At 51.0% G+C, this 27605-nt stretch overlaps 1 protein-coding gene across 1 annotated transcript in view; it reads left to right on the top strand.

Annotated features, from left to right (window-relative positions):
* The window catches only part of WIPI2 (WD repeat domain, phosphoinositide interacting 2), a 36275-nt gene extending 9758 nt beyond the window's left edge, over positions 1 to 26517 (top strand). The window contains exons 3-12 of the mRNA XM_032872764.1: positions 14020 to 14189; positions 15515 to 15611; positions 15973 to 16070; positions 16463 to 16555; positions 19923 to 19993; positions 22314 to 22421; positions 23163 to 23327; positions 24066 to 24173; positions 24755 to 24885; positions 25830 to 26517. Coding sequence (XP_032728655.1) covers positions 14020 to 14189; positions 15515 to 15611; positions 15973 to 16070; positions 16463 to 16555; positions 19923 to 19993; positions 22314 to 22421; positions 23163 to 23327; positions 24066 to 24173; positions 24755 to 24885; positions 25830 to 25942 — 1154 coding nt within the window. The 3' untranslated portion in view covers positions 25943 to 26517. The remainder of the gene's footprint in view (positions 1 to 14019; positions 14190 to 15514; positions 15612 to 15972; positions 16071 to 16462; positions 16556 to 19922; positions 19994 to 22313; positions 22422 to 23162; positions 23328 to 24065; positions 24174 to 24754; positions 24886 to 25829) is intronic.
* Positions 26518 to 27605: the final 1088 nt, after the last annotated feature.

Raw genomic sequence — 27605 nt, 5'->3', positions numbered from 1 at the left:
TACTCCTTTTTTTGTCTTCAGACTTGGCCTGCTGATGATTACTAAATCTTCTTTTCAAAAAGCCTCTTTTCTTGTATGTAGCTCGAAGATGCGATCTGGGTGATAAAACGGCTGGGAACTCGTGTGCTTGCTTATCTCAGGTGGCTGGCAGTAGTTTGAAAAAATCTCCAAACTGGTCACCTTCCCATGGTCCCACATAGGATTGTTCCCTGCAGGGGATTTCTTCAAAGAAGGGTAGCCTGATCTCTGGATTCCATCGGGCTTTTATGAATGACTAAAACATTTACTAACTCTTCGCCCCAGTGAGCCCCTGAATTGTGCAGTGAAAGCGTGGCTGTAGTGACTAGGGTCAGTCACCTGCTTTGAAATCCGTAGAATCCCCCACCCCCAGCCCGCATTCAGAGACTCAGTGCTGAGAAAGGGTGTCTTTACCCTTCCCCAGATGGAATCAGTTCAATCACTCATCTGTTCCCTTGAACTTTATTTACTGATTCTTGGTGCCTCATTTCTTTTTTAAAGGTTTTTGGTGGAACAAAATGTGATGTCTTGATAATACTGTGAAAAGAAAGAGTGGGTATTTAGCGACCAACATGGTAAGGTGGAAGATTTCTTTGGTCTTCTCTCAGTGAACTTTGACCCTTAGAAATAGGTGATGAAAACAGACAAAGAATTTTTTTAAGGGTTAATACTTTAAATGGGAAGTGATGAGATTCTTTTTCTCCTGGAACGTTGTCTAACTCTCCTCTCTCTCGCACACTTTTTTTTTTTAAGTTTTTATTTATTTATTTGACAGAGAGCCACAGGGAGAGAGGGAACACAAGCAGGGGGAGTGGGAAAGGGAGAAGCAGATTTCCCGCCGAGCAGGGAGCCTGATGTGGGGCTGGATCCCAGGACCCTGGGATCATGACCTGAGCCGAAGGCAGATGCTTAACCAACTGAGCCACCCAGGCGCCCCTCCCACACACACTTTTATTGAGTAGATCAAAGAATCAAAGAATGTTCTGAAACAGGTCAGCTACTGAATCAAGATTGGTTTCTGGAATTTTTCTACAAATAGACCCAGAGCAAAGAATACACGTGATGCTTCGAGGTTTCGTGCAGACGTGTAATCTCAGCTGCATGTCACAAACTCAGATCTTTGCTCTCGGTCGCTGCTGCTGTCACAGAAAGAATGAGCCAGAACTGGTCTTGGGAAGAACAGAATCAACAACTGCTCATTCTTCTGCTGGTGATTTAAACAAACAAACAAACAAACAAACAAACAAAAGCCTTTCCCCCAGAAATAGTGGAAGATTTTCTTCCCGTCTATATTGTAATTTCTGCAGTTGCAGGAACTCCCATGTATGCATTTCCTGTTGTTTGTGCCTGTGCCCTTTTGTCCTTTTATTCTCTCTCTTTCTCTCTCTCTCCACTCTCTATCCCTTGTGTGTGTGGAGATAAATACATAACGTGCAGATGTGTTGATCTCCCTTCCCTGAAACAGGATTGCAGTGAAATCCTTCCCCCGTAGACAAAATAAAGGGTGTGTAGATGTTATTTGTAGAGTAGCCCATAAGTTGGGAGGAAAAGTTGGCTTTTCACATTCTACATTGTGTATGTTTGCGTTTTTAAGTGTCTGAGCTAAGAAAACATACCTCAGGAGCATTGAGCTCTGAAATCGAGCTGAGGCGGACTGTTCTGACCTGCACAAAGGTGACCAGCACCTGCTTTGTCACCAGCCAGACGTCCAGACATAGAGCACCCGTCACCTGAAGACTCACCGTCGTCGACCCTACAGGCCGTCACCTGCCCCTGAAGGTCTGAGAAATGGTGCTTTTGAGATCATTCCGATTTGACAGACAACCCTGGTTAGAATATTCATTTCTGTGAAACATGGTTTTGGATCCTAGGGGGAGAAATCCAGCGACCTTTCTCTGCCTAAATCCGTTGTGATGAAGAGCGGGCTCTTGCCTCTCCGTAGAGCTGCAGGCGTCCGGCAGACATGCCTTGTTTGGACGTGCGTCTTGTCTCTTCCTGGTTTCTAGAAGTTTTATCCTTGTCAGCTCTAAGCAGCACCTGCAGAAGCAAAACAGCATTCTTTTTTAAATCAAGTAATTGCGTTCTTAAATGAAGTTTTGGATGGGCAATCTCTGGGAAGAACATTTGTCAGAAACTGTAGCCAAGGCCTCCTAGAATGGGCCTTGAAGGCCAAGCTTTCAGCGACACTTGAGGTCACTGAGGTTTATGTTCAGACTTTCTTAGGGGTCGGTGGGTCAGGGGAGTGTTTATTGGGGCCCGAGTCTCCGTGACAGGCCACCTTGAAGAATCACAGACATTTAGCCTTCTTTATCCTGCGTTCATTGGATGCGGGGCCCTTGGGTTACGGGTTGATGGCTGGTGTGCCATAGTTGCGTGGGAAGGCCGTGTTGGGTCTGCTTCAATTTAGTGGGAAGTGACTGCCCGTGTTTACATGTTTAAAGGTGCTCTTGGGAGTGAGGTATCCTGTAAGAATGTTACAGAGCTTCTTGGAATCCTGCAGTAGAAAATTAACTGGCTCTGACCACCGACAGTGCAGAAAGGCAGGGCGCGTTGTGAAGGTGTGTTTCTTTCTGAAAAGGCGGAGGCCCTTGGTGCAGGACAGAAAGGCACCCCAAGGCCGGTCCTTGTGTGTGGTCACCGCTTCCCAAGTGGGGACGGAAGCAGGTTAGCTGCAGGGTCACCTGACTCTGCCTTTTGCACAAGGACCTTGGGCTTTTCCTGGTTCCCGGCTCCTTTGGAAGTCTGACGAGAGCTGTGATGGCTTCTGAGACCCCGAGGCCTGCGGGAGGTTTCTAGGATTCGGGGCCTTGGAGTTTCCGAGAAGACCCCACCCACCCCCACCCCTGCCAGGCGGTGCCACCCAGCAACTGGCATCCACCCTCCACCCCTGCTGCCTACACTTCTTACCTTGCATCTTAACATATTGGCCGGAATCCCAATTCTGCAATCGTTTGTGCTGTTATTTATTTATTTATTTACTTACTTACTTACTTAAAAAAGATTTTATTTATTTTAATTCGACAGAGAGAGACACAGCGAGAAAGGGAACACAAGCAGGGGGAGTGGGAGAAGGAGAAGCAGGCTTCATGCCGAGCAGGGAGCTGGATGCGGAGCTCTATCCCAGGACCCAGGGATCATGACCTGAGCCAAAGACAGATGCTTAAGAACTGAGCCACCCAGATGCCCCATCTGTGCTGTCTAACAGCTTTTTCAAGATGTAACTTACATACTGTAAAAATCACTGATTTAAAGTGTACAAGTCAGTGGGTTTTAATACATTTCCTAAGTTGTACAGCATACCGTAATCTAACTTGAAGACCTAGTTCTCCCCAGAAGAAACCCCGAGTCCCTCCATGGCCACTGGCTGCCTCCCTGCAGCCGCCTATCTGCTTTCTGCCACGGCACGCCGGCGGCCCTGGGCAGCTCAGATAAGCGGAGTCCGATGTGACCGGCGAGCTTTTCTCGCTTAGAATGTTTTCAAGGTTTATCCACGTGGGAGCCTGTCTTGGCACCTCATTTCTTTCACTGCCCAGCAATATCCCCTTCCACGGACACACCATGTTCTGTTGAGGGATGCCGGGGGGCTTCTCCTTCTCGGCTCTTGTAAATGGTGCCGCTGTGAGCGTTTGTGTGGATGCGTGTTTTCTTGTCTCTTGAGGAGAGAGACACCCGTCTGAGTGGAATTGCTGGGTGAGATCTCTCTGTGGCCCACTGTGAGTAGAGCGGTCATGTAAACCAGAGCTAGGAAGATGGGATCAACAGAAGAACGTGTGTAAATGGACAGATACTGCCGACTCGCCCTTGAAAAGGGTTCTTATTAACAGGGTCTGGGTGCCTGTGTTCTGACTGTGGCACTGGGCATTATCAAACATTCATAGTAATGATCTAAATTCGTAGTAATGAGCTAAAAAATACATTCATTTGCCTTTACATTTCTTAAATCGTACCTGAAATGGAACTCTATTTTTTTCATGTGCTTTTTTTTTTTAACTGCTTGTTTCTTTCTTGTTTTTTTTTAACTGTTCCTTTGCCTGTTTTTCTATTGGACTATTTGGTAATAAATAAATATATTTGACTGATTTTTTTTTAAGATTTTATTTATTTATTTGACAGACAGAGATCACAAGTAGGCAGAGAGGCAGGCAGAGAGGCAGACGGGGAAGCAGGCTCCCCGCCAAGGAGAGAACCCGATGTGGGGCTCGATCCCAGGACCCCGGGATCATGACCCGAGCCGAAAGCTGAGGCCTTAACCCACTGAGCCACCCAGCCGCGCCCCATTTGACTGATTTAAAGCAAATCAGCCACTTGTTGCAGGTTGCAAATATTTCCCCTGGATTGTTTGCTTTTTGACCTTGTCTATGGTCTTCTTGTTGGGTTGGAGTCTTGAGTTTTTGCCTACTCAGATGATTTGTCCGCTCTCTGAAGGCTTCCACGCTTTGGAGCACCAGAAAGGCTCTAGACAGGCGTTTCCTGTATTGGGGATGCATAAAACATTCTCCGGTGGTGTCTTAGTACTTTGGTATTGTGTTTTACATTAAATACTCGATCGACCTGGAATGTATTTGATGTTATGATAGCTTTCATTTGTATTCATGGGCTGGAAAGATGGTTTTCCCATGTCCTTTGTTATTTAGAGGGACTTGCTGAAGTATTTGGGGTGAAACGTCAAGATAATAATGAGCCTCTTTTTGAAACTTCAGAAAAGAAAAACATAGTTGAAGCCAAATGGCAGAAAGATAAGATGTGTTCCAAGCGATGGGTATAGGAGGTTTATTATACTGTTCTCTTTTATGAGTATTTGCAGTTGAAAAAAGCTTTATGACCTCCCGCATCCCCCCATTTAAAAACATTCTAAAATTACATAGACTATTTTTCCTCCATTAAAATTTCAAAAAATTTTTTCAGATTTGTAGTTGGTAGAAAAAATAAGCAAACACCCCAACCCACTACTTGTTCACTTTCTCTGCACTCGGATTTAAGCAGATGAATGACACATGCTGTCTTCTTCCCACCATTTTGTTCATGGACATTTTCAAACACAGGGAAGTTGGTACAGCTGCACCATATGTCCCCTTAGAGTCTCATTAACACTTCCCGGTATTCATCCTGTCACACATCCGTCTGTCCGTCTTGTGTGGGCCTTTCCCCGGGCATCGCAGGCATCAGTGCATACTTCCCGTAAACACGCCACTGTAAATGTTACTCACTAGGGGGCGCTGTTTGTTTTATTTTGAGGTAGTATCTACTTAAAATGGACTGCATAAATCTTAAGTAAACATTCTGTGTTTTGACAAATCATACATACATATCAAGGCTTACTGTCACTCCAGAAAGTTCCGTCATACTCCTGCCCCCCATCAGCTCCAGCTCCCTTTCGCCCCCTAAGAGGCAAGGCGTGTTCCGGGTTTTCCAGGCTGTAGTTGAGTTTTGCCTGTAACAAAACGTCGTGAAAATGCAGTGTGTACTCTTTGGGTCCGATTTCTTTCAGTCACATAGTGTTTCTGAGGGCTCCTACTTCCATACGTGTCTCAGTTGCCCGCTGTGTGAATACATGGGTTTGTCCTTCTATTGTGAACATCTACAGTTTTTCCAATTTTAGCTGTTATGGGTATAGTTGTTATGAACATTCTTGTGAACCTGTTTTCATTTCTCTTAAGTCAATATCTAGAGGGCAAAGTGTGTTCTGTTTTATGAGAAACTTCCGGATTCTCCTCTAGGAGGATGTCCCATTTTGTATTCCCACCCGTGCTGTATGGGAGTCTGGGCCTGTGTCCTCACCAGTGTTTGCTGTTACTAATCTTTTTAATATTAACCATTTTGATGTGTGCATAGTGATAAGTCATTGTGGGTTTTTTTTTTTTTTTAATTTTATTTATTTATTTAGAGATTGTGGTGGGGGCCAGAGAGAGAGGGAGAGAAAGAATCTCAAGATTCCCTGCTGAGCATGAGCCAGACTAGGGGCTCGATCCCATGGCCCTGAGATCGTGACCTGATGCTTAACTGACTGAGCCACAAAGGTGCCTCTGGTAGCACTATTTTTTTTTTATTTTTTTAAAGATTTTATTTATTTATTTGATAGAGAGAGAGAGAGAGATCACAAGTAGGCAGAGAGAGGTGGGGAAACAGGCTGCCCGCTGAGCAGAGAGCCCGATGCAGGGCTCAATCCCAGGACCCTGAGATCATGACCTGAGCGGAAGGCAGAGGCTTTTACCCACTGAGCCACCCAGGTGCCCAGTAGCTCTATTTTTAATTTTTTGAGGAACCTCTCTACTTTTCCAAAGTGGCTGCATTGATTGACATCCCACCAACAGTGTACAGAGGTTCCCTATTTTCCATGCCCCTGCCAACACTTGCCACATTGTGAAGATTAGTCATGTTGAGCATCTTTTCATGTTCCTGTTGACCATCTGTATGTCTTTGGGAAAGTGTCTATTCTAGTCCCCTGCCCAATTTTTAATTGGGGTATTTGGTTTTTTGGTGTTGTGTTGTCTAAGTTGTTTTTTTTTTTTTAATATATTTTGCATATTAACCTGTCATCTAATACATGGTTTGCGAGTATCTTCTCCCGTTCAGTAGGTTGCCTTTTCGATTTCCTGATGGTTTCCTTTGCTGGGCAAAAGCATTTTAGTTTCAAATAACCCCATTTGTTTATTTTGGCTTTTGTTTCCCTTGCCTGAGGAGACTGGTCCAGAAAAATGTTGCTAAAACCGAGGTCAGAGAGCTACCGCCTGTGGTGTCTTCTGGAAGTTTCATGGCTTCAGGTCTTTAACCCATTTTTAACTTTTTTTGTGTATGGTGTGAGAAAGTGATCCAATTTTCCCGGCTCCGTGTTTTGAAGAGACTGTCTTTTCCCATTGTATATTCTTGCCACCTCTGTCGTAGATCCGTTCACCATGTATGGGTGAGGTTTCTTCGGGGTTCTCTGTTATGTTGGTCTCTGTGTCTGTATTTGTGCCAATACCATACTGTTTTGGTGCCTGTAATTTTGCAGTATAGTTTGAAATCAGCATAATTCCAGCCTTCTTGTTCTTTCTGAAGATTAATTTGGCTGTGTGGGATCTTTTCTGGTTCCATATAAATTTTAGGATTCCTTTTTCTGGTTCTGTAAAAAATGCCTTTGGTGTTTTGATAGGGATTGTGTTGAATCTCTAGATTGCATTGGGTAGTATGAGCATTTAACAATATTAAGTCCTCCAATCTATGAACATGGACTATCTTCCCATTTATTTGTGTCTTTTCCAGTCTCTTTCATCAGTGTCTTACAGTTTTCAGAATACAGGTCTTTGACTACCTTGGTTAAATTTATTCCTAGGTATTTTGATATTTTTTTTTTTTTTTTTTTAGATTTTATTTATTTATTTGACGGAGATCACAAGTAGACAGAGAGGCAGGCAGGGTGGGGGGAAGCAGGAAGCAGGCTCCCTGCTGAGCAGAGAGACAGATGCGGGGCTCCATCCCAGGACCCTGGGATCATGACCTGAGCCAAAGGCAGAGGCTTTAACCCACTGAGCCACCCAGGGGCCCTTATTTTGATATTCTTTTAATGCAGTTGTAAATAGGATTGTTTTCTTAGTTTCTTTTTCTGATAGCTCATTATTAGTTTATAGAAACACAGCTGATTTCTACATGTTAATTTTGTCTTCTCTGACTACTGAATTCATTTGTAAGTTCTGATGATTTTTTGGTGGAGTCTTGAGGGTTTTCCATATTATAGTATCATGTGATCTGCAAGTAGTGATCGTTTTACTTCTTTTCCAATGTGGATATGCCCCCTTCCCATTTTAAGGCCTTCAAGAAAACGGTCATATGGCGAGGCCAGAGGACCGCTTCTGTTAGAATCCCATGATTAGCATTGCCGTGCCTGTGGCTGATTGAGCTCTTTGCACATCCCAGGGAGATTATATCAGTCAGTCTACTGGAAAAGCAGGACAGATTTTTCTCTCCAAAGTAGGAAAAAAACTGCCAACTCGTGTGGCAGGATGGACAGTGATTCGTATCTATATATCTTGATCTACCTACCTGCTTTTTTTTTTTTTAGCTGGTGGATGGTTGACACACAACGTTCCATTAGTTTCAGGTGTACAACGTCGTGATTCCACGACTCTGAAGGCATGCCTCGCTCGCGGCAGCTGCAGCCACCGCCCGTCTCCATACGGCACTCCTGCGCCGCTGCTGACCTCATTCCCCACGCTGGGCCTTCCATCCCCGTGGCTTACTTCATCCTGGGAGCCTCCCTCCTTTCCCTTCCACCCATTCGTGCCCATCCTTCCAACTCCTTTCCCTCTGTCAGCTACCGCTTTGTCCCCTGTATTTATGAGTCTTTCTTTGGTTCTGTTCTTAGACTCCACACCTACGTGAAACCACGTGGTATTCGTCTCTCTGTATAATAGCCTGTTGGTGCGTCCTTGTGGACCTCACTCTTCTTCCACGGCTGAATACTCACCAGTGTGCGTGGCCACCGCAGCTTTATCCGTCCGTTCATCCGGGACACTTGGGTTGCCTCCAGGTCTTGGCTATTGTAAATAGTGCTGCAGTAAATGTAGGGGTGCGTACATTTTTTCAGAGTAGCATTTTCATTTTCTTTGGGTAAGTACCCAGCAGTAGAATTCTGGATCATATGGTATTTCCATTTTTCTTTTTTTTAATTTATTTGTCACAGACAGAGGTCACAAGTAGGCAGAGAGAGGGGGAAGCAGGCTCCCCGCTGAGCAGAGAGCCCGATGCGGGGCTCGATCCCAGGACCCCGAGATCATGACCTGATCATGACCAAAGGCAGAGGCTTAACCCACTGAACCACCCAGGCACCCCGGTATTTCCATTTTTAATTTTTTGCGGAGCCTCCGTACTCTTTTCCAGAGTGGCTACACCAGCTCACATTCCCACCAGCAGTGCACCAGGGCTCCCTTCTCTCCACATCCTCACCAGTATTTGTGACTTCTTTTTGAGGATAGCCATTCTGACTCGTGTGAGGAGGTATCTCATTGTGGTTTTAATTTGCATTTCCCTAATGGTTAGTGATGTTGAGCATCTTTTCTTGTGTCTGGTGGCCATGTCTGTCTTCTTTGGAAATATGTTTGTTCAGGTCCTTTACCCATTTTTAAATCAGATTATTTGGTTGAGCCAAGTTTATATATATATATGCTATTAACCCGTTATCAGACATGTCATTTGCAAATATCTTCTCCCATTCAGTAGGTTGCCTTTCCATTTTGTTCATTTCCTCTGCTGTGCAGAAGCACTTTATTTTGGTGCAGTCCTCATAGTTTATTTTTGCTTTTGTTTCTCTTCCCCGAGGAGACACATGTAGAAAAATGTTGCCAAGGTTGATGTCACAGAGGTCACTGCCTATGTTTTCCCTGAGAGTTTCGTGGTTTCAGGTCTCACATCTCAGTCTTCAGTCCATCTAGAGTCTGTTTGGTGTGCGGTGTGAGGAAGGGGTCTGGGCTCATCCTTCTGCGTGCGGCCGTCCAGGCCTCGCAGCACCGTCTTGAAGAGATTTTTCTACCCGTTGGGTATTCTTGCCTCCTTTTACTTTGTTTGCTTTCCTCTGGCTGTGCTCAGGGCTTCAGCTCTGTGTTGGATAGACGTGGCGAGAGTGGGCGACCCGGTCCTGTTCCTGCTCTTAGGGGAGGAAGCTCTCCGTGCTGGCCCATGAGTGCCGTGTCAGCTGCTGACTGTCACACATGACCCGGATCAGGTTGCGGTCCCCCTCCAGTTGTCCGTTTATCCAGTCATTACCGCGTCCTCAGTCACTCCACTGACACACGGGGCAGCTCGTGTGTGAGGACAGACGCCTCAACCGTATGGTGATACGTGTGAGCGACACACGGGCTGCCAGCCCTCCCCGTGTTTCTTCCCCGCTTCATAGCTCGGCTCCTGCCGTGGCCACACTTCTTCACTTCCTCCCTGCCTTTCATGTTCCCTTCTGCCTCCACCTCTCTGTCAAGATTTGTCAAGGTCACCCCAGATTCAGTGACCGCGCCGCACAGCCACTCTGGGCACAGTGGATGTTTCTGTACCGCAGCATCTTCCCTTAGCTTCGGGGTCACGGGGGCCTGGTTTTTCTCCCCCTCACTCAGTCTCCGTTGCTGGCTCCCCTCCTCTGCCTGACCCTGAACTGTTCGGTGCCGCCCAGGGCCCTCGGCTCCACGCGACCAGCTGTTGGCCCCTGTTCACCCCTCCCTCCTCGTGCCTGGAGCAGACGCTGCCGGTAGCCTCTAAGTGCACGTGTCGAACGGGTGAAGGAAATAAGGTTGTGTCAGACAGATGAGTAGAATCCATTCTTTGAAGAAAAATAGCCCGTTCTCATTGTTTACTACGGTCATCCGGTTCTGTCAAGTTACCGCGAATAGTGGATTAGCGGATACGGAAAAGCTGCTCCCGGCGTGGGGCTCCTGTGAGCCTCTGGTCACAGTGTTTTCATCAGATGATGAATGCATGAGCTTGTTTTATGTTTCTGTTTAAAGACGTCTGATTTGAATACATATTGTTGATTTATTAACGACGAACTCACGGCAACAACACGGACTCCTGCTAAACAAAGCTTAGCAGCCGCACACGATTCTCCGGGGGACACGGCCCGGCCCTCTTGCCCTTGGGAGCACTGGACGGCGCTGTGGCCAGAGGCCGTTGTAAGCTGTGGGATCACTGACCGAAAGTGCAGGAGGCGAAAACACAGACCGTGGAAAGGACAGTTGTTCGCGGTGTGAGCTGAAAACTAGAAAGCGGCGGGTAGCACCCTGTTCGGCTTCTGATGGGAGCATGTGCATCCCGCGCCTCCACATTTTCTTGCTGCCCTGTGCGTGTCCCCGGACCACTGTAGAAGCAGCGCAAGTATTAATTTTGGGGGGTTACAGATACACTTTAGCAACCAGGCAAATTTACAGATACAGAATCTGAATAATGAGGTTCGACTGTACTTGGAAATGAGTTGTTTTCACCACTGATTTAATTTACGGGGTAGTGAATTTCAATAACTTTTACTTATTTTGTAAGAACTCAGTGTCCCATAGGCCACCTTCTCTTCACTGTTTCCCGGTCGTGCAGTGAATGAAGCTGAGGCTCCAGCTCCTATTTCGCCATTGAGGAAGTGTGTACTGGGTACCAGGTCTTTTTTTTTTTTTTTTTTTTTTTTTTTTTAAGAATTATCAAATTTTTAAATTTTTATTGGCATATGCTGTTTTGATTTGGGGGGGAGATTTAGAGAATTTTATTCTTTAAATTTATTTTAATTTAGTTTTTGTGTGTGTGTTTGCCAAAATTCATTGTTTATGCACCACACCCAGTGCTCCATGCAAACCGTGCCCTCAGTACTCACCACCAGGCTCACCCAACCCCCCAACTCTCCTCCCCTCCAAAACCCTTAGTTTGTTTCTCAGAGCCACACCAGATCTTATAACTAGTGAACAGCACAGTCAGGACTCAGTCTGATTTCCACGGGTGCCTGCCTCTCTTGGTCCCCATCATACCCCCAACCTCGTGGAGCACTGTGGTACCAGCAGCGCTTGCCCAGTGCTCATGCTAGAATGAACACGCTTGGACTTTACCACCCAAGGGCGTGGTGCTCCTTCACCATGGTCACAAATACCGTGGGCAGCATTAGCCCATTTTTAGATAGGTCCTTATGCAAGAGATTGCGTTTTGTTTAATCGTAGTTTGAAAGGTTTGGGACGTACCCCAGAATCTAATCCTAGGTCTTTGTCAGTCATCGGACAAACTTCTAACCAGCTGCTCTTGGGGTGCCAGACCTGGGGGTGCACCCTGACCTGGCTGGGGACGCCGCTGGCTGGCCAGTGGTTATGGGATAACTGCCAGAATGAGAAGCAGAGAAAGTGATTAAGTGCAATCCTGAAGAAAGACCAAGGTGTAATGGGCAAAGGGAGCCTGAAGAGGGAGACTGGGAGAGAGACTGGGGACAGGGATGGAAGAAGTGCCCTTGGCACCTGGGCCTGAGCAGCCAAGTTTGGTGGCCCGGAGCCCTCCCGGCATCTGCCAGTCCAGCGGGCCCGCGGCTCACCAAACAAGCTTCTGGTCATAATGTGGTGTCCCCGCTAGGTTCCAGGGGGAAGGGGCTGGTCAGGAAAGCAAGTATTGGGACCCGAAAGGCCTTCTCCCTGCACATGACCAACAGTCTGGTTTCCCGTCGGTCTCATCTGAGCATGGTCGCCAGGTGATTGAGCTCTGCCATGTGCCAGACAGCACTGCGAAGGCTGGAGACCCGCTTGTCAGGACAGACCAAACACCCTGCCTGTGTGTGGCAGCAGGACCTCCCTTGACTCTGCCCTTCCGTGGAGAGTCGGGGCCTAGAAGGGACTGGCCACTTTCTGAGATGCTGCTGACTGACACCTACTGTGTCTGCATCGAGCCCAGCCTGCTGCGGTGGGAAGAAGTTGTGCTTTGTGTAAACGTGACTGGGAATCAGACACTTGATTTCACGGCCTGTTCCATGCTAAGGAGCAGCAAAATCCTGTAGTTCTCCCGCACAGCCATGTGTCATGTCACACTTCATACACATGATTCTGGCTACCACCCTGTATATGAGTACCTCGTCGTGTGGAGCGCATCAGGCCGTCACAGCCACACCGAAATGGGTGATACCACACATTTTCCTAGAAATCATTTCTCTCTTTTTTTAAAGATTTGTTTTAGAGAGAGAGCAGGCAGAGGGGGGAGCAGAGGGAGAGAGAGAGAGAGAACCTCAAGCAGATTCCTCACTGAGTGCAGAGCCCAGCACGGGGCTTGATCCCACAACCCTGAGATCATGACCTGAGCCAAAATCAGGAGTCAGGCGCTTTACCAACTGAGCCACCTAGGTGCTCCTAGAAATCGTTTTATCTTAATAAAAGGTCCCTTAGAGCTTGTTCTTTCATTGTCTCTAGTAGTTGGGTTTCTAAACTAACTTAAGCCTGTCTTTGTTACAACATTTAAATCCAGCAACAGAGCTAATGGAAAGGAATCCTTTCGAGGAACTTTGTATTTTGTCTTTTGTGTGCGTTTTCATATTCGGGCATCTGATTTACAGTGGAGACGCTGCTGCAGCTTCTGATGGTCCGACCTTCCAGGTCCCCCTGGGCTGGACCTGTCTGGTCATCTCTGCTCTGTTTGCCCAGCGCTGGTCCAGAGAGAGGGTACGGCCTCAGGTCATGGCTGGGTTGACGAACGGGTGTGTGCTTGAAACACCGGGCACAGAGAGAGACAGGCCACATGCGGAAGCAACGTGGATTGTTGCCTCTGTGGTTTTTCTACAGTCCAGTCTTCTCTTTGCTTCTAGGTCTGAACTTACCAGGTATTTACCACTGAAACAAGGGCAGGAATAAAGATTGGGGGACCTGTGGGCATTTAGTGGGGGTGGCTGGGTGTAAGATACTATCTTCGGAAGCTCTGTTGTACCTGTGACTTTCTATGCAAGATGTCGTGTACACTCACTTTTAACTCGCCATCTTGTGAATGGAGGGTGTCCCCACTTGATGTGGGGAGCAGGGAGGTAATAGGTGTAGAGTACTGGCTATGGGCCATTATTTGCAACCCTCTCAGCAGTAACATAGAGGAGCTGTGATCCCCATTTTACGCACAAGGAGGACAAGACGTGGAGAGAGCGAGTCATGTAGAGATTACCTGGGGCCCGTGACTTGTCCAGTGCCCGTGGGGAAGGGCCAGGACCGCAGGTGCGAGCAGGGAAATGAGGCCTCTGTCCTCACGGAGCTCACGTTCCAGGGTGTGTATAAGGAGCCACCCAGTGAGCAGAATGATATGAGGAACAAGGAGGGGAGCAGGGAGACCCAGGGAGCAATCTGTCTGCAGCTCATAGGCCGTGAGTGTGGCCCCAGTCTGTCTGCCCGCAGGCTGTGACCTCCACCCTCAGCTGTGTTCTGGAACCATCCACGCAGCCCGGTCCTGTCACCAGACAGCCACCACGTAAGCCTGTGGTGCTCTGCTAGGCGTGCGCGTACGGACTGCAGCTGTTGACGTGAATACACATGCGTGCTCTTTCCCTGCTTGCAGCTGATACTGAAGACGTGTGCATTGTCGAGAGGCTGTTCTCAAGCAGCCTGGTGGCCATCGTCAGCCTCAAAGCTCCTCGGAAGCTCAAAGTTTGCCACTTTAAGAAAGGAACCGAGATCTGCAACTACAGCTACTCAAACACCATACTGGCCGTGAAGCTGAACAGGCAGGTGAGTGGCGCGCGGCCCAGACTGCCGAGTGTGCCGGCCGCGGTCGCTGCTCAGTGTGCCTCGTGCCTGTTGCCGCCATTGCGGCTTCCTGCAGTGGTCTAGGACAGCTGGCGGTCCCGGGCCCCCAGCCCTTGGCCCTGCACCGGCTCGCCTCACGCCAGCTCCCCGATTGAGCTCTGTTTCCTCAGCGGTTTGCTCAGAGCATGCCGTCCCTTGCTGTCCCCCAGGTTGAGTCCCCTCATCCGTCAAGACGCGAGCCGTAGCGTTTTCTCCGCACACCGTACACTCGTCCATAGGGCTGTGCCATGGCTTATTCACTTTCTTCCACTTTTGTACATGTTACTTTAAAAAAGTCTGCTGGCATCTTCTTCCCATCTTCTTCTTGTTTTCCTTTACTTTTAAGATGCAGGACTTACTCCTTTTGTTATCTTCGCCAAACTCACAAAACGTCTGGCACAGAGCGTGGACTCAGTGGCTGGCAGTTGAGTTCAGTTCACGACAATATCCTGTGGCTTTCGCTTCCCCACCAAATGCAACACGGCCCCTGAGATCCCCCAGCTTTTCTGTGACAGTCACGTACCCCACGCGCAGAAAGCTAATGCAGTCGCCCGGCATGGCTCGCACATCACCCCGGAGGGAGGGCGTCCACAGCGTACCCACCGGGTAGATGGTTGTGGCAGAGGCCTGCCGGCTTTGCTCTGCGAACCAGAGGACGTGGTTACGATGGGAAATGACAAGGCACAACATGTCGAATATTCCTTAAACGTAGAACATGCACATGTACGCTCACGCACCAGCTGACTTAACCGTCCGCTGGGTCCACGGACCACAAGCACGTCCCTGCTCTGTGCGGTGTGGGTGTGGACTTCGACACCTGCGGGTAGTGAGTTCTGAGACTTTGGAAACCCCCAGGCTTTTACTTCGGTCTTGGCCGATTCCGTTCAGCATGGGTTACCGAAAGCAACTGACCTTTCCCAGACCCGTCCTAGGCACTTGCTCTGATTTTCACAAAGGTAGGGATGATCCGGACAGACAAACTGAAAACCCAGACGGTACCTTCCTCGGCTGCATTTGGCCAGTTTCTGCAGCCATGCAGTGAGTCGCACGGGTTGAGGTCCTGGTGCCGTTGGCGGAAGTGGTCATGGGGGCAGGCGCAGCTGGCTGCGGGCCTGACGCTCCAGGAAGGCCGCCTGGTCAGGGCCGGGTCTGCGCGCTGTTCTGGAGGGAACCGGGCGTGTCTCCGACCAGGAGCCGGTTCAGTAAGGGAGGGAGCAAGGATCGAATTGGCCCTTGATGTTTGCTGTTCCATTCTTATCTCTTCCTAGAGGCTGATAGTGTGTCTGGAGGAGTCTCTCTATATACACAGCATTCGGGACATGAAGGTCCTGCACACGATCAGGGAGACGCCCCCCAACCCTGCAGGTAAGCTCCGCAGGGTGAGATTGTCTGCTTTTCTGATTGTAACTCTCAAAGATGAGCTGTTTTCTCCTTGTAGGTCCCACCCGGGTAGACAGCTCTTGAAAGTATTGATCTGAAACCGAGCAAGCTGCCGGCCTTCTGCCGCTAGTCTGGCGACCACAGAAATCATTGTTTTCATCAGCTTCCAGTTTGGAGGCTGCTCACGAGGTCCCACCCGTGGCCTTCAGTCTGCCCCTGGGGGAGGTGGTTGGGGGCTGCTGTGGCCGGGCCTGGAGACACACACCTCTGATAGGGGCTGACCTGCGGGTAGCAGCTCAGCAGGAGCCCCCGGGCCTGACCGTGTTTGGTTCCGCGTGTCCCGCAGGCCTGTGCGCGCTGTCCATACACAATGACAATGGCTACTTGGCGTACCCAGGCAGTGCCACCATCGGAGAGGTGCAAGTCTTCGACACCATGAACTTGGTGAGGCCCCTTCTGTACCAGGTCCCTCTCACCAGCGGCCCTGCTCTCTGCCCCAAGCACCGGGGCGTCGCTAGCGTCCGCTTTTCCTTGGGTGGGCAAGGCGGGTTTCACGGCTGCCTTCCTGGTGGTGGCGCAGGGCTGGGCAGCCTCTGCCTGTGGATTCCTGCCCGTGCTCCCAGGGCACGGAGCCCCCGGCCGTGTGGCTATTTGGGGGATTGGAAAGAGCCCCAAAGAGCGGCGTCTCCTCAGCTCCACCCACCCCACCCCGTGATTCCGGAGCCTGTGGTTTTCATGTTGAACCGGTTGGGGTTTTAGCCACACTAGGCTGGCCCTTCAGCCTGAGGACCTGTCTTGCTGTGTGGCGGCCGTGTCACTGTGGTTTTGCCTCTCAGAGGGCGGCAAACATGATCCCGGCTCACGACAGCCCTTTGGCGGCTCTGGCGTTTGACTCCACCGGAACCAAGCTCGCCACTGCCTCGGAGAAGGTGCGTCTGCTGCGGCCCGGTAGGAAACTGGCCTGGGGGTTCGGCGCCCTGTCTCGCTCCGCACGCACATGGTCCGGGTAGCAAACAGGTTTCTGTGCCGACCGCCTCCCAGAGCAGCACACATGACAACCCGCTTGGGGCGCGCTCCCCACCGTCGGAGCGCCCGTGGTCAGGGCGGGAGCTGCAGAGTCGGGCGCAGGGGGCGAGCTCCCCGGGGCCGCAAGTGCGTGCTGGGCCCGGCAGGGCTGAACACGCTGCTGTGTGCTTCCTTTGCTCCTTCTGTTATTGATTCACTGTTCTCTTTCACTCCGCATAATGCTAGATTTCTCTGGGTCGGAAAACACTTCAGTGGCTGTACCGTATTCAGTCCTGGTTAACTGGAACGTTGCCCTTTGGGGGGGTTTCCACTTTTCCTAACATTTAGATTGCAATGGTATAATAACATTTGGAACATAACTAATTAAGAATATAGATGATTCTTACATATGAATCTCTTTTGTGCATCTTTATTCACTTAAGAGGTTGCTGTGAGTGGGCATCTCGGTGGCTCAGTCGGTTAAGCCTCTGACTCTTGATTTTGGCTCAGATCATGATCTCGGGGTTGTGAGATTGAGCTCCATGTTGGGCTCTGCACTGGGCGAGGAGCCTCCTTAAGATTCTCTCCTCCTCTGCCCGCCTCCCCCCAAAAAGGAAGAGTCCAGTGGGCAGACTTTCTCTAAAGGGGTGTGGTCTTTTTGAAGTTCTCTCCACACAGGACAGAGTGACTCTGGCCTTCCCTCCAGCTTCCATGACAGCAAAGGGCCCTCGCTCTCTTGCTCACGAGGCTGCTACATCTTGTTCCTTCGCTGGTCCTCACATCTCGATAGTTCCGTTCTCTGGCCTGGCTCTTGATGATCTCCTTCATTCTGGCTTGTTCCGAGCACTAGTCCCGGCTTTCCAGCTGCCTAGTTGAGCTCTGATGCTTTCTCACAAAAAAATGAAAGTAGCCTCTCTCCCATTGCCTCTCAGCTCGGCCCAGCCAACCAAGTAAGAGCCGAGAAAAGTCAGCTCACTTGAACTTTCCTGTGTGGGTCTCCGAGCTTGACACTCACACACGGTTTCTGTAAGATCATCTGTGGATCACTCAGTCCTCAGGAATCCTTTATCTTCATGACCGCATTCCGTCCCCTCAACAAGGTCAACACTTGTTCATTTCGTATCAGGGGCTCAGAGACTTTAAATAATATGCTCAGGGGCGCCTGGGTGGCTCAGTGGGTTAAAGCCTCTGCCTTCGGCTCAGGTCATGGTCCCAGGGTCCTGGGATCGAGCCCCGCATCGGGCTCTCTGCTCTGCGGGGAGCCTGCTTCCTCCTCTCTCTCTCTGCCTGCCTCTCTGCCTGCTTGTGATCTCTCTCTCTCTCTGTCAAATAAATAAATAAAATCTTTAAAAAAAAAAAAAAAGACAAAGAAAGAAAGAAAACTAAGCTATTTCTTGAAAAAATAAAAATAAATAAATAAATAAATAATATGCTCAGAGTCACCAGGTTGGGCGGCCACAGAGACTTGGACTCCAACCCTGGCTTTGCTTTTAAACACCGCTGGCCATTGACACTGTTACCTTGCCCATTGCTACTGAAGCGGCCACCTTGGTTAATAGTCTCATCTCCCTTGTTTTCGTTAGGTCCCAGAAGCTCCCTAAAGCACTTTGTGGAATCCCAAGGCCATTAAGAATAGAACAGTTTTTTTTTTCCTGGGCTAGGAAGAACAATCTTTTGATTTCCTTTTAACCCCCCAGTGTCCCTCCCCATCCTTCTGGGTGCTGGGTGCCGGGGCTGTGCCTAGATGTGTGCCTAATCCTGCTTTCAGGAGTGCAGGCAGGGTGGGGGCCGCGGGGCAGCTGGGGCCAGCAGCCCTTTGTTAATTAGTCTTGTGCACTAGATATGCCAGTTAAAACAACAACAACAACAACAACAACTCTAAATCAGAGAGTTGAGACCGGGGCACCTGGGTGGCTCAGTGGGTTAAAGCCTCTGCCTTCTACTCAGGTCATGATCTCAGAGTCCTGGGATCGGGCTCCTCATCAGGCTCTCTGCTCAGCAGGGATCCTGCTTCCCCCTCTCTCTGCCTGCCTCTGTCTACTTGCGATCTCTCTCTCTCTCTCTCTCTGTCAAATAAATAAATAAAATATTTTAAAAGAAGAAACTTGAGACCACAAAGGATCAAACCTTTGCTGTGGTTATTTTCGTGTGTGATTGCGCTATTTTGTACCTCTAATTCTCAAGAATTATAAACTCATTTGGTATTCTTTTATCCAGAGAGAATCATTGTCTTTAAAAAAAACATTTTATTGTAAAGATTTATTTTAGAAAGTGAAAGAGAGAATGTGTGTGCGCCACACACAGGTTAGGGAGGGGCACGGGGCAGGAGTGGCCCTCTTGCTGAGCACGGAGCCTGACTCTGGGCTCCATCCCATGACCCCGAGACCGTGTTCTGAGCTGAAATCAAGAGTTGAACACTTAACGGAGTAAGCCACCCAACTGCCCCTTTTAGATAACATTTTAAAGAAAGGGAAACGGTTTCTGGTGTTCTATAATTCGGTTGTTTGTAGTTAATTTATTTTTACTATGTATAATAAACAGGTCAGATGTTATTAACAGTTTCAATACTGAACAAGTTTGAACCTTCCAAGGTGTATGGTGTCAGGTGACACACTGAATAGTTCTTCCAGCCCCGCGAATTTGAGATACTCCCTGTTTTCAGGTTTTCCATTTTGTTCTAGGAGTCTCTTGTGCTCTTTTATTACTGTAGCTTGCTAGTATTCTTTTAACATTTCAGCGTCGAAAGTCCCATTTGTGTTCACTTTCTTGGTTCTCTTGACTTCCTGTCCTAGATGTCCCAAGTCCTGTCACTTTGAGGGAGGAGGGCCCTGGGGGTGCTGGCATCTCGCAGGTGCCTCGTCTCCACGCGGGGAAGTGCGGCAGCTCACTGCTGGCTTGTAGCCTCCTCTGTCCGGTCCCAGACCCCCCACCCCGGTCAGTAACTCAGCCTGAAGTACAAGGAAGGATGTCGGGGGCCGCGGACCTCTCAGACCTAGGCTGGGTTAGGTGGTGCCCCCGACTTGCAGCACGTGCTTCAGGGCTCGGTGCGTGAGAGGCGAGATGTCACGGGCCTTAGGACTAGAGCTGGCGCACGTGTGACGGCCAGGCTGTTGGTGTTGGGGAGAAGCAGTGAGTCGCGGCGGCCACATCCAAAGGAAGGAACACTGCTGGGGGACAGACGCTGCCGGCGCGAGGCCCCCTCGTCTGTCCTTCAGAGTCTCGTGGGAAGGAGACATGGGCTGGCTCTCCTTGGCTAAAATCCTTTTCTCTTTCCTTTCCCACCTGTCACAGGGGACCGTGATTCGGGTGTTCTCCATTCCAGAAGGACAAAAGCTCTTTGAGTTCCGGAGAGGAGTGAAGAGGTAAGATACGTAAGTCCTCGCCGTTGATCTGGCCCTGAGTTGGGACCTCAGTTCCGTTTCTCTGGGTCACGTGGAGACTTCAAGCCGAGCTGGGCACCGCATTTGAATGCAGAAGTGCTTTCAGCCTAGCCGGATGGTCCGTGGAGGCTTTGGAGCTCCCCCAAGGGGTAAAGGGACGTTTTTATAAAGCAAAGTGGTTTTCCTTTGTCTGTGGTCCCGCTGAAAGGAGGGCGATGGCCAGACAGCCCGGGAATGAGGAAGGAGTGGCTTGCGGGCCGCATGGCTTCCTCCGGCTACTCCGAGGTGGCAGGCCAGTGACTTCTGACCTGGCCAGCCTGCACCTGTCCTGCTTCTCTACCCCCGAAAACCTGCCCCCTGCTCCCCTTCCACCCCGTCACCACTTATTTCCCTGTCTACACACCTCCCTTCCTTGATGCCTGCTTGGGAGGAAGGATCGTCTGTCCTGCTGAGGCCTGGAGCCTCTGCCACAGGACTGGCTCAGGGGCTCTGGTCCCCATTCCAAAGGGGCAGCTGAGAACACTCACCTCAGGGCGGAAACTGGGCCAGCAAGTGTTCTAGAACCGCCCCCCCCCCCAGGACCTCACACTGTTTCACTGCTGTCTTTCATCTGTGGGTCCTTCCCACAGACGGCACACACATGTTTTAGGGTCCTATCTCCTGTGCCCCAGCCCTTCTCCATCACGGCCTCCTGGGTTTCTTTCCTTTTTTCCCTTGTTTTCCTTATACCACACCATTCTAGATTGGTCTCTTTGGCTGCTCCTGCCCCGTTTCCTTTTTCCATATCTCACCTCTACCCAGGAGCCGCTCTCATCCTGTCCTGTGCAGCCGCCCAGTTCCCATGCCATGTTGTCCATGTGCTGGTGACCCCTCCCCTGTCTGTGGGGCCCAGGCTGCTTTCCTGGGCTGTTTCCTGGTGCTGGCCCTTAAGGCACCAGCCAGAGTGTGCCCCCGTCTCTCTGCCCATCATCACTCATAGGCCTTACCTTGGGAGACACTGGCACTGTCCGATCCAGTACCTGAGCCAGAGTGGCTCAGAGGGGCTCGACACTGGCCCCTTCCTTGCTTCCAGCTAGGTAGGTGGGGTGTCAGTGCCCAGGTCAGTCCCACCAACCTCTGTCTCCCCAGGACCCCTGCCCACCCGGTTTGGATCCCCACCGCGTGACTACCGTGCCCCTTGGTCTCTGCTGTTGGCCCATTTGGTCTCTTTTGTCAGACCGTGGCCCCGGTTGCTCATCAAGGGTGTCCGCACAGTCAGCACAACCCATGTGGAGCCTTCAGGGCACCTCCCGCCGGTAGGGCTAACTCCACACCCGTCGGCCCTGCTCTCTAAGCCCGGCCTCCCACACCCTGCTTTTTCAGCTCTCTTCCCAGTTGCTCCCAGCTCCAGCCACATGGAACTGTGGTTCTGTGGAGGACTGATCTGTCCATACGGGGTCTCCTATGCTGGTGTCACACCTGTGGTGGGGCCGACTCCTGAGCTCTTGACGTCTGTATCGAGTGTCTCTGCCTTGGGGAGGCCCTCCGGACCCTCTCATAAGCCCCTGTTGCTCTAGCGCAGCTCTGGCACACCTTCGCTCATAGCACCTTTCCTGTCCGCACTCACGCCTCGCTGAGCAGTCCCTGACTCATCCCCCGGACTTTGTCCAAGGCCTCAGGGCAAAACATGCCCTGTCCTTGTCCGGCCTCAAGGAAGTGCACTTATTGGAGGTTTTGGCATTTTTACAGTGATTCTTAGAATCAACTGTAGCGTCTTAGCATGTTGAAAGTTTTGTTTTTTTCTTAAATATTATCAAGGTTGTCAGTTTGTTTTCTTGCACGTTAAGAGTTGCTGTAATTTAAATTATTGGCTTTTCTTTTGCTAACCTTAGTGCTGTAAATCCAGCCTAATACAGCTGAAAATGGTTTCGTGAAGCCCCGATGCCCTTTGTTGTTTGGAATGTCAAAGAAAATGGGCTAAGAAAATAACCAAAGAATTGCTCTTAACTTGGTATTCCCTTTAAAACATTTTCTTTTCTTCAGAAAAATTTTTGAAAAGATGTCTGCAGGGGCGCCTGGGTGGCTTAGTCCATTGAGCGTCTGCCTTCAGCTCTGGTCGTGATCCCAGGGTTCTGGGATTGAGCCTGCTTCTCCCTCTCCCTCTACCCCTCTCCCCTTTTCGTGCTCTCTCTCACTCTCTCTCTCAAATAAATAAAATCTTTTAGGGGGAAAAGAAAAGGAAGGAGATCTGGAGAGGAGTAAGAAAGATACTGGTAGACTCAAGCGTCCTTCAAGTAACACCCCCCCTTCCGCTCGCCCCCAGGTGTGTGAGCATCTGCTCCCTGGCCTTCAGCATGGACAGCATGTTCCTCTCTGCGTCTAGCAACACTGAGACTGTGCACATCTTCAAACTCGAGACTGTGAAAGAAAAGTGAGTTGCAAAGACACGTTTATTGCACAAAACACCAGGCCCTTCTCCCCTGCCTGGATGGGAGCCCCGGCACAGACACTGCCCTGCCTTCAGTCATTTTTGCCAGTAAAGGCCCTGGAGCTGGCTCTCCAGTAAGTGTCACCAGGTCCAGGCTCGGCAGAGAAATGGCCTTCCCTGAGAGATGAAGCCGGGAGGGTGACAATGGGCGTCCTGGGGGCCGTGCACCCGTCCGCCTCTTAGCACCACCTTAACCCACAGACACACTTAAGGGAGGGCGCCCCCGCGGAGTGAGTGCTGGCTCCAGCTGCCCACAGGCGGTTTCCGTTTTCACAAGACCCTCTAGGGTGAGCATTATCTGTGTGCTGTCTCAAAGATCATTTCAGATGACTTAAAATATGTGCAAGATGGACAACCACAAAAATGGGCTCTGGGAAAATAATTGAGATTTTGCTTATCAGGTTTTTGGAGACTTCGTGTTAAAAGCATGTGGGGTGGGGGGTGGATCGTGAATTTGGCCTCATATATCCTCGCATTTGCTGCAGGGGGTGGGGGGCTGATCATCTACTGGTCTGTGACAGGCCTCCTGTGACCCTTCCGGAAGACACTCCCGTAGTGCTCCCAGGCCCTCGAGACGTTGTCCTTCTCTGCCCCTTTTTCCTGAGGGGTGGGGAAGTCCTCCTCAGGTTTCAGGCCTGGCTCCCATGAGTCACTCTGTGTCTGATGATGGTTCCCCCTTCCCAGGCCTCAGGAGGAGCCTACCACCTGGACCGGCTACTTTGGGAAGGTTCTCATGGCCTCCACCAGCTATCTGCCTTCCCAGGTGACAGAAATGTTCAACCAGGGCAGAGCCTTTGCCACAGTCCGCCTGCCTTTCTGCGGCCACAAGAACATCTGCTCGCTGGCCACGTGAGTAGGGCCGGGGTTGCCGCTCTCCCGTGTACTGCTGTCCGTCCAGTCGAGAGCCTGGTCGCAGACCACCCCCCCGCCAAGCTGGCGGCACTGGGGCTGGGCTGGGTTTCTCCTGGGCCAGGAACTTGGTTCGAAGTGGCAGTGGAGGCAGCACGCAGGTGCCGCTTCCCTGTTACTAGACATGAGTGGTAGAGCGGAAACCGCAGGAGGGTACAGGGTTCACCCCTGTGGGGCCGTGTCTGTGTCGCCCTGGGGCACACGGCTCGCACGTGGCATCTCGTGAGCCTCATTGGATGGCCCGAAGCAGAGCCATACAGGGAAGTACGGTCCTTCCTGGGTTGGCACGTCTCTGGTTCCGTGAATCTTATAAATGTCATTTTACTTCGTCCCTGTGCAGCTGATAACTCAGGTGAAAAAGCTTATGAGAACACTCACCGTTAGCAAGTAGAGAAGCCATGAGACTGACCTTGTCTGCACCTGTTCTCCCGCGGGCTTCGGTGTTTAGGTGCACGAAGTGCCCCCTCGGCTTCGATGCTGCGGCCTCAGGCAGCGCGGCGGGTGTGATCTTTGTCCCAAGTAGATGATCTGTGGAGCGCACGGCACTGACCTGTGGCTCCGGTGGGGCAGGGGTGAGGGGCTTCCTCCCCGGCTGCGCGGAAGGTAGGGCTGCAGGCGTAGGAACAGCGTTGGCCGCAGTCTGCGGTCCTGGAACGTGGCTCCTTTTCTTCTCGCTAGAATTCAGAAGATCCCCCGGCTACTGGTGGGGGCGTCCGATGGGTACTTGTACATGTACAACCTAGACCCGCAGGAGGGCGGCGAGTGCACCCTGATGAAACAGCACAAGTAAGTGGGCCTCACGCCGGCCGTTCCCGCGGAAGCCAGGGGCGCGAAGGGACGCGTTCCCATGGAGCTGGCCTGGGCTGGGAGGCCTTGCTTCCCCGCGCTCCCCGGTGTGGCGTGCGTCCCGGAGCGCCGGCTGTCTCCCTGCGACCTACAGGTGTCCTCTCTGAAAGGAAGGCGTTCGTATCTGTTCATTGGGAAGTAGTGCAGTTTGCTTGTGCTTTTTTAAAACTATCCAGAAATTCTAAAAAAAATGACACTACAATACTGTAACTGTAATGGAGAAAGTGGGAGTGTTTTTTAGTAGTAAGTTCTGTTTACGATCTTCAGTCTTAAAACTGCAAGATTATCTCACTAGCTATAACTTTTTCATCCGACTTCCCATGGACAAATTTTGGTGCCAGCTCCACGTGAAGAGACGCTCAGGGAAGGAGCTGACTGAGCGCCGGGCGAGCAGCACACTCGCGTGTCCATCCCAAGCAGCCTCTGGCCTCTGCTGCGGCACGTCTGGCCCCGCAGGCCCCGAGGCGATGAGGTCAGGACCCCCGAGCGGCCTCAGTGTTCTCGCTCTCTGCTTCCTCCAGGTTGGATGGCAGCATGGAGACAACCAATGAGATCTTAGACTCAGCCTCTCACGACTGCCCCTTAGTGACCCAGACCTACAGCACAGCGGCCGCCACAGGTGCTCACGTGCCTTCGTCTCCGACCAGACTTGGTAAGGGCCGTGACTCGAGCTGGAAGGTGCCTGGTGCCGGTCCCTCCTGCTGCAGTCTGTGCTTGGCGCGCTTCCCCTGAGCTGTGTTGCCCGCCCGCCACTTCCCCTGCTGGCAGGGGACAGGTGGGCTCAGAGGCGAGCTCTTGTCAGCTGGGGATTTCAGGCTGAATCCTCTGTGTCCACTTTCGAAGGAGAAATAGTCACGACAGCTTGGGCTGCTTCGGGTACACAGAAGTATCCTTAGGTTGCTGCCACTCAGCTAAAATATTACCCTAAATTCTGACGTTGCCAAGCAGGTGTCCTTGGTCCTGTGTCATCATTCAGTAAGCCCACGTGGGACGCCCCTCAGCGCTCGGGCCCTGGGAGGACGGTGCTGTAGGCCGACATTCGGGGCCCCTCCCGCTTCGGGAGCTGGGCCCCCAGTGAGCAGATGGACAGGTGGGCCTTGCAGCCGTCTCCCCCTCCCCGCTAGTCAGCTTGACCGCAGGTGAGCGATCCTGTAGGTTTGCTCACACGGGAGACTGTGCTCGCTCACCGTGACTCTGAGATGAGGTGGCCCTTCCCATCAGGTGAGGTGCCAGATATCTTGTGTCAAGCGTTGGGCATCACCAGTTTGAGAACTGTCCCCGTCTTCTCTGTTCACTGAGGGAAACTTGTGGCCTGTTGGGAAGCCCCTATTTACTGTGCAGCCATCCTTTTGACATTTACGAATTTTGGAAAATAAAGGACTTCATCTTGAGCTGCCCAAGGCTGCAGAAAGCTTGTAGTCAGGGATCACGGTTCAGTCTTGTGCACTGTAGCCTGCAGCTGTCCGGGTCTGGCCCCTGGAGCTGCCAGGCCCTGCCTCCCCGCCTCCCCATCTCCCTGCCTCCCTGCCTACCTGCCACCCAGCCTCCCCCACCTCCCAGCCTCCCAGCCCCTGAGCACGGCCACTGTCTCTGCAGCCTACACAGATGAGCTGGGAGCAGTGGGCGGCGCGTGTCTGGAAGAGGAGGCCAGTGCTCTGCGGCTGGAGGAGGACAGCGAGCACCCTCCTATGATTCTTCGGACGGACTGAACTTGACCTGTGAACGCTGACCCCCGAAGCAGAGAACACTGGCTTGACGGAGGACTTTGTTATGCTGCTATGAACTTTGACCTGAGTTGGGAGAGGATGGCAGAGACTTAAAAAGAAAAAAAAAAAAAAAGATCATAGCTGTAGTCTCATTCCATACTGTTGAGAAATACATCGTTTTCACTTCAGTGGCTTTTAAATCCTGCTTAGGAATCTTAGCTTTTTGTTTGTTTTCTCTTTTTGCCAAAATTAACTGTTTGGTGAAGCCCTTGAAATCTTGCTTTGCATGCATTAATGTGCCAAGCTGGCGTAGGAGAACTAGAAGCCACTTTTTGACAACTGCAGTTGCTTGGTTTCTAAAACCTGCATATAACGAGGCGCGCACGTGAGGACGAGACGGCATCGTGCAGAGTGGTTCTGGGTGTCGAGGTGGGTTCTGCTTGGGCAGGCCCAAGAGCCCTCTCCGGGCTTGCCAGGCGGGGGGGTGTCCGCTGTGGGGAGGAGTCCTCTCTCCCCACAGCCCCTCCTGGGCCCTTTTCCCCATTTTATTTTGTTAATTAAATTCTTTCCAAATTGGATTATTCTGGGATTTCTTGCTTGCCGGACTTTTATCTTCTTTCTGGCCTTATTTTCCCTGTGGGTGTTGGAGGAGAGGCGTTCTTTCTGGTATTCAAAGTCTTCCTCTCGGACAGCACGTGCACTGGAAAGAGTATGTCGGAAGGCCAGAGCGAAGCAAAGTGGTCTCACTTGTGTAATTAAATTACCTGGTCTTTAATTTTCCTGGTGAGAAACTGCGGTGAGGGGGGAGTTTGCTCGTCTTTAGGGAATTTTGTAGCCTTTCCCTATACCCATGGAGCACAGAATCAGAGTGGAGGGGCACCCAAACTGCCCTCTGACCTTGAGCCCTGCCCTCTGTCAGGGGCTCTTCTCACTTGTGTTAGAAATACTAGAGACAGAAACACGGTGAGGGTGGGAGTTGGCTCTGAGCACCTGCCTTATGGGGTGAGATGTGCCTTTCTGTTTTCACCTTACAGAATTGTTCAGAGTGTCGCAAGATTGTGGTCACAGGTCCTAGTGTTAGCCCAGCTCCCCTTTTCATTCTTACAGAGTTACACAAGTGCAGGTATCTCACACTCTGCATTCCAAACCAACACATCCAGCAGTCCAAGCTTTGAGGCAATTCAAGTGGAGTTAATGGTATGAAAAATCATGATAGATTCTTTGGAATGGTGACAGTTACGAACAGGAATGAAAAAAAAAAAAATACTGGATCCACTCTCCTTTCTCCCTTTGTAGGGCTTCTGAGCAGACGGGACCCGAGCTCTGGGTTGTATTGGTTGAGGCCGCCGTGTGGCCTGGAGAAGGGGAAGGGCAGTCGTCCGTGGCACGGACGGGTCAGTCCACAGTTCTGGGGCTGCATGTCCAGCGGTCAGCTTAGGTGGAAGTCTCTGTGCAGAGGGCATCCCAACTGCGGCGGAAGTTTCTAGAAGCGCTGGTTACGACAGCCACCAGAGGCGCTGTGCTAGTCAGAGATGAGCTTCCCTCAACGGCGCCTGCCTGCACCTCCGATGAGCTGTGACCTCTGTCTCCGCGTCGGCTGAGCCCTGAGCAGGGGTCCTCCTCACCCGAGGACTCGTGGGTGCAGACTTGCTGTGTCAGGCCTGGG

Source organism: Lontra canadensis, unplaced genomic scaffold (genome assembly GCF_010015895.1).
Source record: "Lontra canadensis isolate GAN:19392208 unplaced genomic scaffold, GSC_riverotter_1.0 scaffold45, whole genome shotgun sequence".
Classification (NCBI taxonomy): Eukaryota; Metazoa; Chordata; class Mammalia; order Carnivora; family Mustelidae; genus Lontra; species Lontra canadensis.
Note: the sequence above shows the minus strand (reverse complement) of the source record. Positions and strands in the feature narration are given on the sequence as shown.